The following is a 14,929-nucleotide window of genomic DNA, read 5'->3' on the forward strand; positions in this document are numbered from 1 at the left end:
AATTAAATCGCTGCGCCGCAACGCGCACTTTGGCGACCCAATGTTGTTCGTGTTGTTGTTTGTGTTCGAGTTGTTTGTGTTGTTGTTATTCAAAAGTTATTGTTGTTGTTGGCTTCATCGAGCTGATCCTCGCCGAGGGCTAGTGGCATCTGCAGCTCGTTTAGCGACACGCGCTCGATGCTACGCTCAACGCTCACCAGCAGATTCTGCAACAACTGCGGCAGCTCGATGGCAGCATCGTTAACTTGCCCCTGCCCCGCTGTTGTTGTTGTTGTTGTTGTTGCCATTGCTGCCATCGACATTTCTAGCTGTAGCACGCTTAATGGCTCTTGCCGTGGATTATTGTAATCTATATCGATGCAGTGAGTCTGCAACTCACTACAACTCGTACTTCTTCCGCTCCTCTCTTGCTGCTGCTGCTGCTGCTGTGACGAGCGCCAAACGACATAAAGCTGCGGTGTGGCCTCTGCGTCAGATTCTGAAATTGAAACACACAAATTATCAGTTTTAGATTAACAATCATGTGCACTAGTTAGCAACATTTTGCTCTGCTCTACTCGCTGCCTCGCAGTCTGCTTCTACATACATAGTTGTAGATCAAGAGATGCCTAACTATATGGAACACTAAGCTGAGCAGCTGAGAGCTGAGCAGATTGACGGAGTGAAAACGTTAGCTTCGCATTTCAGTAAATACTAAAGAAAGCTAACATGTGAGGCGGCTAATTAAAATTGTTGCTTTATTTACTGGAATACATTTACCATACTTAAAAACGTCTTAGTTAAACTGTAAAGTGATTATTCTGATTTGATATTTACAAAGAGTAAACTTCCTGAAACTAATTTTGTTAGCTTTGACACGCAAATGTTGTACCTTTTATGTAAGTTATTTAAATATTTTGTTTAATATATGCAAGTGCTTCAAATTTTATTATTATGTACAATTCTGAATATGGTAAGAAGTCTCCAAATTGATTGATTTTATTTTATATTTATTAATATTTTCAAAATAGTCAGTCTTATTCTGTTCTCCACACAACACAGTCGTTTTATTCGTAAGTATTTCTAATATCTTCCAGAATTTTCTCGCAAATGAGAAAATAAGAATAATAGCAATTATTAAAGAACTCTTCAAAAGAGTATTCTAGAATTGGGTACAATATTTTTTTTTTGATTTTTAATTGAATTTCGAACTGTTAAATTAAATTTCTAATTGATATAATATATTATTTTTAATTTAAATATATTTTTAAACTTCAAATTTAAATAAAATGTTAAGTACTTTAATATAAAAATTTGTTTTTTTATTTGCTTTTAATAAACCAAAATAAATAAGAAAAGAAATCTGTAAGCGACTCTAATTTTGTTCTCAATTTGTAAGTGTAAGAATTGTTATTGCAAATAGTAAAGTAATAAAATGAAAAGGATATCGCTTAAGTTGGTTCGACCCACTTACCCAGTTTGACACACAGATAGAGTTCGGCTGGTTGGAGTGCGTGCGCGATCTCAGAGTCACTCAACTGCAGCACCAGCGCTCCATTGGATGTGGCCAGCGGCCAGCCGGGATGCCATAACCAGGACTGTAACGATAGCCGAAAACAGATTTGCAGATTGAGTAACGAAATCATTTGCAAATTTTTATTATTACGACGATTACATGTTGCACAGGCAAACTTGAAGTCTCTCTCCCTCTTTCCTACTCTCCCGTTCCTCTCCTTCTCTGCATCTCTAAGTTAAAGCTGGAGTGAAATTATGTAGACAACAACACCCGCAAGTGTTAAGCTGCAAAAAGGAAACCGAAAACCGAAAATCGCTTAGACTGAAAAGCGCATTAAAAATGGCCCAGGCTGTCAGATGAAGTCAGGTCTCTCTCCCTCTCCCTCTGCCTATCTACTAATGTGTGTGTGTGTGTGTGTGTTTGACTGTGGGCCTATCAGATGGCGAGTGTGGCAGCAGCATTTGGTTGGCTAGCTGGATAGCTAGCTGCCCCCAAACGTAGAGTGACTTGCCGCGCGACTAGCGATGCAAAATTATAGATAAATCATGCAAGTCAAACTTTAGCAATTTTTGCTAATTTTTGGTTATTACCCACAGCGTTTTCAGCTCACCCAAAACTGAAAACAAAACGCGACGCGAAAATTCAAAAAACGCAAAAGATTTCACCCCTACGGGAATGTGAAATCGAACTTGCAACTCAAAAAACAAAAACACTGAAACGTACAGCAACTTGCCACAAGACAGACTGAGGAGATTGAGTGAGAGAGACCTGCAGAGACCTTATAGACTGGTTTCGGGTCGTCGCTGATCCTGGACTCGCTCGCAACTATTAATTGTTGTGACGCGAAAATGTGTTTTTTATTTTTAGTTTTGTATTTTTCGCATTGTTGTTAATTTGGAAAATGGTCAGAAACGTTCACTCAACAAAAAACTAAAAAAAAAAACAAAAGCACACACAAAACCAAAAAAAGAAGGTGCGCTCACATTTGGCTTGATTTATAGCACCTTTTGGCTCGACACAAAAGCTCTGATATTTTTATAGGTAAAGGTTTCAAGTTGTTGTTGTTGTTGTTGCACATGCCACAAAGACCCCACACAGCAGAGACAAGCGACTGAGCCACGGCATAAATCAATTGTTGAGGGAGAAGGAGAAGGAGGGACAAGAGGAAGGGGGAAGCGAGGGAGTCTGCAACCAAAATCCATTCAAACAGAAAATGATCAATTTTGTCATTTGATCAAAGCCGCAGAGCAGCGATCGCAACGCATCGTTTACAATCGGTTGAACAAAATGATCATCGCCGTTCCATGCCACACACAGCAACAACTTCCTTTCAACATACGAGAGAGGAAAGAGAGGAAGAGAGGGAGGGGAGTATCATTCGCTGTCGCCACATGCTAAAATGATGATTCTCGTACAACATTTTCTGCTTGATTGACCGCCACAATTCGCTCTGTTCTCGCTGTTGTTCGTTTGCTTGCCCCGCTCTTTATCGTTAGGTTCTAAATCATTGACATCGACATCGCCATCGACATCGACATCGGCGTCGCTTCGATTTCGTCGTCATTGACCCAAATGATCGCGTCGCTCGGACGCCGCTTGTCATTGTCAACGTCGTTGACGACGTCGCCTCCAACCCAAAAAAAAACTCAGCTTTAAACCGCTGTTCTTAAGTTTTTTTTTTCATTTTTAAATTTTTGTTACAATTTTTCCCCCTTTTTTGGCTTTCAAAGTCAAGTCAGTCGTTTGGCATTCTTTTTCGAACCATTTTTTGCGCGTTGTGTTGTTTTCAATTTGCAACGGCGACAAATTTCAGTTCCATTGTCGGCTACCTTAGATTTATTCTGAGAGAGATTTTGTCGGTGGATTTGCTGTGAATCCTTTTTTTCCTTTTGCTGAAATTCAGATCACTAAGAGACGCAATATATCATTGGGATTACGCAGCATTTGTGCCATTTTTTGCGTCATTCCCACGCCTTTGATGTTGAAAACTAAATTACAGTTGAGTTGCCACACAAAAAACAAAACATAAAAGTGCAAAAGGATATCAAAGTGACAGCCGACTTTGTTATACCCTGCATAACAAAAAAAGGAAATACTTTGTGATTTATGTATCAGCTTTGATTGCTTTTTTATACCCGCTACTCTTAGGGTAAAAGGGTATTATAACTTTGTGCCTCCAGCAAATGCATGTGGAAGAAAGAAGACGACATCTTCAGCCCTAGAAATTATAGACATATATTCTTGATCACAGTCAACAGTCTGGTCTTAGTTGCTTTGGTTTACAATATATAACTTGCCTTAGTTGACAATCTGGTATATTCTACATTCTTAGGTATATTTTACACGCAATAGTATATCGATATATCAAATATAACCATTGTTATTTTTTAGTATTTTAGTATATTAATGTAGTATATTTTAAGAATAATAAAGCACTGTTTTGCTTTTATAGAAAATATGCTGCGGGTATTCCACAGTCGAGGACACTTTACCGTAGCTTACTTTCTTGTTTGAGTAATATTTCAGTTATCTGCACAAGGTTAACTACGTTTCGTTAATGTTTGCTTTAACCTTGCGAATCAAATTACTTTACTTCCGAAACACCTCAAAAAATAACAGCAAAAGCTAACTGTATTTGCAATTAATTTAAATTTAAATTTGATATTTGATGCAAATACCTCAGAAGCTGACTTTACAGGGTATGCGGGATCTTTCAGCACAGTTTTGTGAGTAATCAAGCCGACATGCTGTGTCATTAGCATATACTCTCCACTCGTATGCAGATCTAGATATATATATACATATATGCATATTTATCTTTATGCATATTGCACTGCAAAATACTCAAATTTTGTATCCGAATTCCCGCTTCCATTCCCATTCCCACTCTCAGTCCCATTTCCATCTCCATCTCCAACGTTGGCGTTGTTCGCTGGCAACGTGTGGCGCCCAGCCTGTGGCAATTATTCAATGGGGGTGCCGTCGCACCCGGATTGGGACAGGGACGACAACGACAACATCGACGATGACGAGAGACCGGGCAGACCGAAAGACCACCAAGTCAGCGCCACACAGAAATTACGCATGCAAAAGGCGCATAAAGGCGTTGCACCAAAACAGAAAAAGAGAGAGAGAGAGAGAGAGAAGTGGAGAGAGCGAAGGGGAAACTCATTTCTACATATGCATTTGGCGTGTTTTCTTAATAAATTATAGAAATACAAAAACTGGCAAATAAAAAAAGCCGAGACAACTTGTTGGCCGGCAAAATTTTTGCTGTTGTTGCTGCGCCGACGCCCAATAATTTGTTTTTAGATTTTATTTTCGACTTTTGGTCTATTGAAATTTTTTTCAAGCTACACAGCAAATAATTAATATGTTGGCGCAAAGGTACAATGGATTTTCGTAAAAAAAAGGGCCACACCTGGTCAAAAGCGCCGCCAGCGCATGTTTTAATTACGCATACGCCGCTTAAGCCGCCTAAGCGGCATGAGAAAACGATACAAAAGGCGACAGACAGAAGGCCGTTATTTTTTTTGCGCGAATCAATTTGATGTTGTTGATGTTTCTTTTGGCTGTTCCCTCGTCTAACAGTCTCTCAAGAGCCGCATGACTAATGCGGTGTGAAACTCATTCAAGCACTTTGTTATTATGGATTCCGTGAATACTAAACGTGAATAACGTGAAGGTGGGAAAGCTTTAAATTGAGCTAAGAATAGCGCAAAACAATGGCTAAATTAAATTAATTGGCATTAGTAGCAGGCAGCTACTGTTAACTTAGTTATAGAGCTGGTTGCATTGGGGAACTTATTTGTAGTAGAAGGGATTGTAAAGGGATTAAAAATAGTATTTGGATTTAGAGTGTGTTAAATTAATTTTAGAATATTATTAACATTTAGAAAAGTAGACGAAATGTTAAATATACATAAGGAATTTATTTCATTATATTTAACTAACTCTTTGGGTTAGAAGATGCCTGAATACACTTTAATTAAATGCTGTTAACTGTAATAAAAGAAAATAAACTTTTCAGTTTCATCAGCTGCTAAAATATATTCCAGAGTACAACGTTTTCTGAAAACTATATCACATAATATTGTGAAAATAATAGCATAAGAATATCTTGGCAATCTGTGGGAAATGCAGAGATTATACTAAAATAAATACAGAGAAAAATGATTTTCGTAGAAAACGAGATTCACTGTGGGAGTCTTAAAAAGTTTAACAAATCTTTAAATATTTCGAATGCATAGAGAACGTTGACAATCTTATGAATAATTAAAACTATCAACTATTTTAGTCATTGACAATCTTCTGCATAAATAACAATTATTAACTATTTCAGAGGTCAGTCCAGCTGAGAAATTAAAATAAAATAGTAATAAATCACAGTGTGTGTTAAGCAACATTTAAAGATGGATCAGTAACCCGCTGCTTGATTACTTCTAATTATATATTTGATTTGAACTATTTAGCATATTTTTTGTTTTTTTGGGAAGAACTTTCTCTTTGCTTTGGGTGAGCAATGATTGAGTTGCATGTAAGGAATTCCATTCTAAGATGTGTTGCGAGGAATGTGAATCGAGAAGCATCTGCGCGTCGCAATCTGTAGCGAATCTTTGAACTTTTTTGTTGTTCATTATTTTTGCACACAAACAAAGCGAGTGAATTTATTGCCATCAACGTCACATTTCCGCTTCATCTACCAGAACGGCCATCAAGAGAATGGCACCACCACCGGCAGCAACAGCTCCACTGGCTGTGGCAGTGTTCACAGTCAAGCCGCAGTCACCACACCTACAAATTGTTTGTTTTTATATTTTGCGGTGGCTGGAGGAGGCAGCCAAGGAAGGCATCGGCAGCTGTATTCCTCGAATGTGTGTAATATATTTATGTTTATTTTGCATGTCGCTAGCTGGCTGGAGTAAAAGAGTAGCAGGCGGGGCACAGTTGCAGCGTGACCAAAATAGATCAGGTCTAGGCTGTCATGCTTGCTGCATGGCCGGAATGCAATGCATGCCCCATGCCCCATGCCCCTTGGTGGCATGCCAAATTCAGCTGCTGCTGCTGCTGTTGTTGTTTTTGTTTTCGCAGTTCTCGCAGCGTCTTCTTCAAAGCGACATGATTTAGGTTTTGGCATAAGCAGGAAGTTGCCTGTCGATTGCCTTGTTGAAATATTATAGTGCAACAGAATATCAGCAGCAGAAATATGCTGTCACAAGGCGAACTTCAAAGCTAAGCAAAACTGTTTCTCTTTTTGCAAAAGCAGCAAGTTGCATCAGCGCACGTAATGCCAAAACGAAGATGGACTTTAAGATTGAGATTGAGATTGAGAGACAAAGATCGCAAACGATCGCAGCTCAGATGCGGGGCTCAATTACGAGTGCAATTGGCGGTGGAGTAACATAACAGCATAACAGCAAAAACCGGTACACAAAACTTTACTTTAACTTCACAACTGAGATTCTTCTTCTCCTGCTACTATCATCAACCACTTTCAGTTCACAGCTGATCATGAACTTCGAAAACGAGTTTTTATAGCCTCATGGCATAATAACAGAAGACATACAACTTATACAACAACAACAACAACAACAACAACAACAAGAGCAACAACAATAACCTGAGGACAACGTGAGATGATCTGAGTCGAGTTCGAGTTCCAGTCCACAGTCTCAATTTCAGTTAGAAACTCGAGTCTCTCTCTACTTTGTTCTGTCGCTCGCTGGGGATAATTGAAAAAGTTGTTAGCCACATCAATTCCAAAACGGCTGTAAACTTGTTAATGCATTGAACCGGCGAAAAACGCATTAAAAAACGCCAATAACTGAGCACAAACTCCGTTGAAATCCGAAAGGGTTTCTAAGTAAGTAGCTTCGCTTGAGTTGCTTTTGCTTTTCGCTTTTCGCTGCCAATAAGGAAGTAAAAGAATTCAATATAGCGAAAAATGAGAAAAAACAACAACAACAGTAAAGTAGAAACGAGTAGCAGCTGAGCTGAATTTTCTCATTCTCATTCTCAGTCTCATTTCTTAGATTCTTGGAATATGCTGTAAGCCGCAACCACGAAATGTAATTGTTTGCTTTTTGGCGTTTTTATTGAGAAACAACCCAAGAGACTATGACGATGTCGATGTCGATGACGACTTGGGCTATGACTTTGAGGTTGAGGTTGAGGATAAGGACGTGGCTAGCGACAACTGCAACGACAACAAAACAGCGACAACCGCTGGGACAACAACAACAATAACAACTGGGAGAGAGAACGCCAGGCAAATCGAAATAAACTTTATGCACGTAAAATTTTAATGAGCACAGCACGAAGTCAATTTCAATGCTAATCCGGCGGCCAAAAGCCACGCAGACAAATGGACAAAGACACGGACAGCAAGACATCAAGACAGCGGGACTTTGGACTTGGCCATGGATATTCATACAATTGACCAGAAGTTGAGACCACCGTGTGCTCATAAGCTCAACCACTGCGGTGGCGGTGGCGATGACTGCGGTTCCTTCGCCACAGCGAGTTATGTCTAGTCTCGCTCCCATATGTGCCCTTAAGCCACAAATCACGAAGGTGCCGCGATCTGACATCCTACTCACAATCCGCCCCAGGCAAGGTGTCGGTGTCGTCTACATAGCTCAGCTGCAGCCAAACACTGTGCAACACAGCAAATGCAACAAGAAAATAATATAAATATAAATATTTAATGAAACTAAAGAACAACTTCTAGATTTGTTTTAATATAATGTTACTAAGAAAGAAGCTAACAAAATAACAAATAAAGTCTTTCTTGAATATTATAATAATATGTTATAAATCACTTAATATTTAGTTAACAATTTATAAACCCTATTTCCAAAACTTATTGATTATTGAAAATTCAAGTCATATGTTGCAGTACAACGAAAAGAAATAATATAAAAAGTTTTTAACTTTTGAAGGTATAACTTCGGACCTCTATTGGCCTATGCTATGCCCTCTAGGGGCCGCGGGTTTAATCTAACCTAACATAACCTAACATAACCTAACATATCCTAACATAACCGAACCTATAATAAACTCCCATCGGTATATTATGTAACAAAAAAATCAAAGAATATATTTGTAACTCTTAACAAGAAATTGCTAAGCACTAACATTGTTACCTTTGAACTCAAAAACTTGCAAAATGACTTTAAATTTGATACAATGTATTTCATCATACAATGCAATATTTTTAAATTAAGAAGCTACTATGTAGTTTCTACAGTTTTTATTCAAAACTAAATATATTAAGTTAACATTTGGGAAACAATATTAAAAAAATTTGTAGATTTATTAAACTAATCGCTTTAAATTATTGTTGAATTTTTAATTGATAAATTTCTTTCGCCAGCACATTTTTAAGATATTTGTAATTATAATTAAATTCTTGTGGTAGATTTTTTCAAGTTCAAATATTTTCATTAAGTACAAATTTAATTTTAAATTGTAACTTGTCTTCAGACTGCAGTTTCTTAACCTTCTTTGGGTGATTACCTCTTAAATCATAAACTTGCCAGCTGTTTTCAGAAATGGTAACAAGTGGAAGTATTTAACTCTAACTGTTTATGCGCCAAACCTATTTACGAGTGCAGAGTACCAACGAAGTCTTGGCTCGAAATATAATGCTGTTGTGCAGTGTTACAAAAGTTACGCTTGAACTTGACAAATGCACAAATAACGTGACGCCAAATACAAAATGCTGTCTATAAAGCCAAAGCCGCAGTCGCAGCCAAAGCCGAAGCCGTTGGCAAACTGAGTGTATAAGTTGTAATACGAAGTACTTGTAATTTATTATTGAACCATTTATTAGAGCGTGTCTAAAGTACACAATTGTCAGGCCGGGCAAAGTTTGCCAGCTCCAAGTCGATGTCATTCATGGGATGGATTTGACGGCTTCGTTTGTTGAATGCACAAATTTATAACTAAGTATTTTTATTTGGTTTTGTTTCGACTGCAGCGCGGCGTCGTCGTCGTCATCGGATTCAGGCAATTCTCACAGTTGCCTTTTTTTTGTGTCTTTGTCTACCTGTTGGCATTGCAGGAAGCATTCACCTTCTCCAGCCAGCCAGACAGACAGACGGACGAGGAGACAGCACGCAGCCAGACAATGACGATAATGACATAAAAAACAAAGTAAAACAAACGGCACAGACAACAACAACAGTCCGTCTGTCAGTTTGCCAGTCTATCAGTCAGTCAGTCAGTCAAACACAAAAAAAAGGAACACTCTGTTCCACACACACATGTGTTTTGTTTCATGTCTCAGTCGCAGTCTGAGTTTCGGTGTCTGCCACTGGCACTTGACGTGGTCGCCGCCTCAAGCCCCAACCACAGCTCCAACTGAGTCTGAGTCTGCCTCCGTCTCCATCTCCAACTGGATTCAAACCGCGGACTCATCATCGGCCTGCGGCTTTTGTGCTGGGTTAATTACTAAGCGAGTCACACGCGCTTGAATAATTCAAGGCTATCGCATGCAGTTCTCGATGTTCATTTCTATTGCACAGCTGCAACTTTGCAACTTGCCACTTTTTTCTCTCTTTTTCTTTTATTTTTGCAGTACTTATTATAAAGCCAAACATCATTCGCGCTGTGTTCGCTGTAACATAATCTGGCTGAAATCGTCGAGGGAATTAGGATTGCAGTTGCGTTTCTCGCTGGCATTTTACTACGCAGCTTGGCACTGCAATGACTAAGTATCTTATAATGAAGTGGTAAGTATCTCTCGAATACAATAACTATAAAAACGCTATACCATTAGCTCTAACACTGTACTTTGTAGCATATTAGCAGCTGCTGTAGGTAGCAGCTATAAAAGCGTCGCGACGTTTTCTTTTCGGGGTGGAGTCTTATCCAGCGTAATTGATATGGAATTTGAAATGCATACGAAGATCATTAGACAACAATGAAATATCATATCGAGTTTAACGACGTCTTAAGGTGGCATTAACGATTGTCATAATAGAGAAATTAATTTAAGACAGTCTAATTGCATTACTATAATGTTTAAATTATGTTTAAAAATATTTAACTTGGTTTTTATATTGATGAAAATATTATTTAAGAAAGAATAAATGCATTCGGATAATATAGAAAATATTATAAGATAAGATTATTATAATATTAGACTTATAAAATATATTTTGGTATTTAATAAAGTATAATTTCATTTTTGCGAAAAATAAATATTTTCGAAAATATTATTTAGGTTTAGCAAATATTACATTTACAGGAAATTTACATGTGCAAATATTATTTAAGTTTAAAAAATATATTCTGATATTACTTTGGTATTTTTCCGTAGTGTTGAATTTTTTTTTTGGTATTTAAGAAAATAAAATTACAATTTAAAAATTTAAAAAATATAATAATTAAGATTGGAAAAGACGTATATTTGGTGGTTTAAAGGAAATTATTAGAATTTTTCTTTAATTAAATTAAAGTTAAAGTATACAAAAAATAAAAATTGAAGATAAAATTAAATATTTAAGCAAATTTACTTATGACTTTTGCAAATAATTTATGTGTTGAAAATATTTTGAAGCCCAGAAAATATGTATATATTTCTTTTGTAGTAAAAGTAAAATTGCAAAAAAATGCAAATTTCCAAATGTAGAAGATCAAATATACCAAAATACCAAAATTTATATGCAATTTGGTAAATAAATGCAATAAACAACGAATTATCTCAAACATTACTAAATAAATTCAAAATAAACATTTGCAATTTTTGTTGAAATATTTCAGTCAATTTTAATGTTCGAAAAATTGCTCAATAAATTTCAGTAAAACAACAAGACTTGTTTTTGGAAATATTCACAGTTATGTCAAACATTTGGAATTCCCATATTAAAGCATTTAATAGTTGTAGTCAATAAATATCCAAACTGTCGATCTCGAGTAAATTGAATTAATTTCTGTTTGCATTGAGTAAAGAGTTAAATGAAATGAATGATTTTCAAGTCTGTGAAGCTTAAGATAGACACGCTTAATCGGCCGACATCATCTCTCGTGTATGCAATGAACTCGTTGTTTATGAGTCTATTCAGAGATAGGAGTAGTGTACACAATTCATCCATATCAATATCCTTAATGACAACTTCCTCTCGAAACTGTAATTCGACATGTGATTGTCATGACTTTATAGCCAATTCACACGCGCACACAGAGAAAGAGAGAGAGAGAGACAGCGAAAGAGAGACACATACATAAATACTCACTTATGCACAACACGTGTCCACTCATATGAATGTGAGTGCGCACTTGTGAATGCATTTTACAAGTTATTTTATGCAAGCCATAAATATGCACTTTACACTTTGCGCATTTCTTTCTGCAACTCTTTCTCTCCCTCCGCTCTCCCTCCGCCATGCCACAATACAAACAGCCAACTATAGAGGATACAGATCGAGTATCTCTTAGCTCTTAGTTAGACCAACACAAACATAGAGAAGGAGACAGAGAGAGACAGGGAGAGAGAGAGAGGGAACGAGAGTCCCGTAGTGTCGAGTGGTGCCTGCATACAAATTATGTACAAACATGTTTTCAGAAATGTTCAATTCATTATCGCTAACAAATGCCGATCATGTTGTGTTCAACACACACAGTTCAAAGCACTTTTCCAGCAGAAAAATTATTGCCGCAGCCTCTCTTTCACTCCCTCTACCTCTACAGCTCCCTCTCCCCCTCTCTCTTTCTCTATGTCTAGCAATTGCAAAATGGGAATTGCAATTGGAATTGGGTCTGGATGGTTTTTTGTGTTTATCAGCATTGTGTGTGAGGATTGATGGAGCAACGAGCAACTGTTGCTGCTGTTGTTGCTTCTGGTTTAACTCGGAAGCTGTTTTCTATCTACTATGCGGAAAATGCTCGGCACATGCTCCGTAATTGCTGTACGTCTATTTTCTCTAAGTGATATGCCATGTTCCAGCTGCAGACTTTTCTGGCCTAATCAGTTTGGACAGCGACTGCGACGGCGACTGCGACTGTAACAAACAATGAAATGAAAAGCCCGGCATGGCAACCCCACCACTCTTATATTTTATTATTATTTTTATTTGTTTTTTTTTTTATTTTCTCTGTGCGTCCACTTAATACACAACTTCCGCTTACAATTGAAGGCACTCGAAAACAAAACTCACAACACAACACAACACAAAAAACCTGATGAGAGTTGTTGCGACCCTTCGCTCTAAACACTCGCAGCTGAAGCTTCTGCTTCTGCTTGCTGCTGATGCCTCAGCTTGTTGCTGTTGCTGTTGCCGCTGCGGCTGCGCACAAAAGCGAATTAAATTACAGAACGTGCTTCATTGAGAAAAAAAGAAGAGAAAAAACACACAGAATACAAAATACAAATAAATAAAACAAGCAAAACTGTTCTGAGAGCTGAGCTGCTGAGCTTGAAAGATACTCAGCACTCTAATAAGAGTTTAAATACAAAAGAAAATTTAATTGTAAAAATAAAAGTTAAGCAATTTGAATAATTCAATATTAATAATCATCTAATATTCTAATTTAATAGTGAATTAAATTTAAAAAGAAAGGAATAAATAATTGAGTTTGGATGGTTTTCCATTTCCGAAAATAATCAAGAAATTCTGAACTTGAAATATTTAAAATATTAACATATTTATAGAAATGGGTTGAAGAATATCTAATAAAATTTGAAGATTTTTTTTTTAAAATTCTTAATTAATAATAAATACGCTTTTTAAGATTTAAAAATGAGTTATTCTAAAAATAAAATCAAGAAATAAATTCCAAAAATCAAAAAAAAAAATTAATATAAAAAGGAATTTAATTTCCAAGACTTAACAAACTGTATTTCAAAAAATTTATATTTTAATAATGAATTTCTTTATACCTATTTATATAAAATAAATGAAAAATTAAAAAAAAATTATATTTTTAGTACTTTTATCTATTTTTATAAGTAACTAATTGTTGAAACTTTTAGGAACATTAAAGTTACTCCCTAAAATATTCCTTGTCTACTATTTTTCGGTAAACTTTCAGTTTTCTTTTCAATTATAACTCGAGTAATACTATTCAATAAATCATTTTTAACTGCCTCTAAAAAATAGATAAAAATTTCTTAATTTAGTTAACACAAAAGAAACAAAAACTATTAAAAAAACAGAAGTACGTTCAATAAAAACAGATTTCATTATACAAATTTGAAATATAGCTGTAAAGTAGAGAATGCTATCAATTTGATTTGCAAGCGATTGTGAAATATCAATATTCGAAATTGAATAAAGTTATGAAATAAAATGAAGTGTTGTTGTTGCACAACCCACTTTACAGGGTATAAGAACGCACTTTACACACGCAAAGCGATGCCACAAAGTGTCTGCGTTGGGAAGAGCATTAAGTTTCTTTATTAAATGCGAAGACTGAACGCACAGCTTGAGAAATTAAAAGGCAATTAAGATGCATCAGGCAGCTGCAACGCAACTTCGGGGCGCCCTCAAGCTGCCCCGGAGTTCATTCATCACACACACATATGTCTATGCATATAGACATGTGGCAGAACTCTTTATGGCATCTAAAATCAGCTGCAAATGTGCGTAGTAATTTTTGCTGATTGATTCGAATAAAAAAATGATGTTTGTTCTCTGCACTCGCAGTCGAAAAGCTGTTGCCTGGTTTCTTGTATGTAGGTCATGTTGAGCACTTTATAGACTCCCACAGTCCACACAGCAGTCCACACACACAGACACACACACACTCAGAGTGTTGAATGTGCAACATGTGTTCATTCGCTATGCCACGGCAAGTACCACACTGCGTATGCGTAACGAAAATTACCATAAATTACAGTTTAGACACAGCCACGGCTCGTTCTCAGCTCAAGTTTGATCTGCTCAGTTGTCTGCTGTTTTGCTGATAAGCGCATTTAACACAAATTCGTCAAGAACATATTTTGTAATAGTAGGCAACAATTTCGATCTGTTTTTTGTTTTTTTGGACTACACTTTACTTATTTTATATTCGATTTTAGTTTTTTGAAAGGCTGCCCACACTTTGTCTTTGGCTTTGTCATTGAATGCAAAGCCTATTTACGAGTGTTATTCCGTGGGTCTCTCTCTCTATCGGTTTTTGTTTTAAATCATTTACAGTCTTTCGGTTTTAAGTGAAGGTTCTAAAAAAATAGTCGCGTGGGTCGAAGGACGCTCTTTGACTTTGGCTTCCGGGCACACTTTGCACATTTGCACAAATTGTTCAATTGTGTTAAAACTATTGATTGTTCATGAACTTGGCAACATTTTGAATTCAAATCAATTTGTGAACTTTGATACAAATTAAAATAATAATGAAAACAAAAGACATTTACCTATAAAAAATGAAAAGAGAATCGTTGGATTTATGCGCTAATAAAGCGTTTGTTAACTATTTTCTTCACTATTTTTG

The 14,929-nt window shown here is 36.6% G+C and overlaps 1 protein-coding gene and 1 long non-coding RNA gene across 3 annotated transcripts in view; one reads left to right on the forward strand and one right to left on the reverse strand.

Annotated features, from left to right (window-relative positions):
* Positions 1 to 89: 89 nt before the first annotated feature.
* The window catches only part of LOC133840802 (uncharacterized), a 31,609-nt gene continuing 16,769 nt past the window's right edge, over positions 90 to 14,929 (reverse strand). For both annotated transcript variants that reach the window (XM_062272875.1, XM_062272876.1), the window contains exons 4-5: positions 1,454 to 1,577; positions 90 to 478 (exon numbers count right to left, since the gene is read on the reverse strand). In XM_062272875.1, coding sequence (XP_062128859.1) covers positions 90 to 478; positions 1,454 to 1,577 — 513 coding nt within the window. The remainder of the gene's footprint in view (positions 479 to 1,453; positions 1,578 to 14,929) is intronic.
* Positions 9,410 to 10,542, forward strand: LOC133843837 (uncharacterized). The gene is made up of 2 exons (XR_009894545.1): positions 9,410 to 10,230; positions 10,299 to 10,542. It is a non-coding gene; the product is annotated as an uncharacterized LOC133843837 (long non-coding RNA).

Source organism: Drosophila sulfurigaster, chromosome 3 (assembly GCF_023558435.1).
Source record: "Drosophila sulfurigaster albostrigata strain 15112-1811.04 chromosome 3, ASM2355843v2, whole genome shotgun sequence".
In the NCBI taxonomy this organism is placed as follows: domain Eukaryota; kingdom Metazoa; phylum Arthropoda; class Insecta; order Diptera; family Drosophilidae; genus Drosophila; species Drosophila sulfurigaster.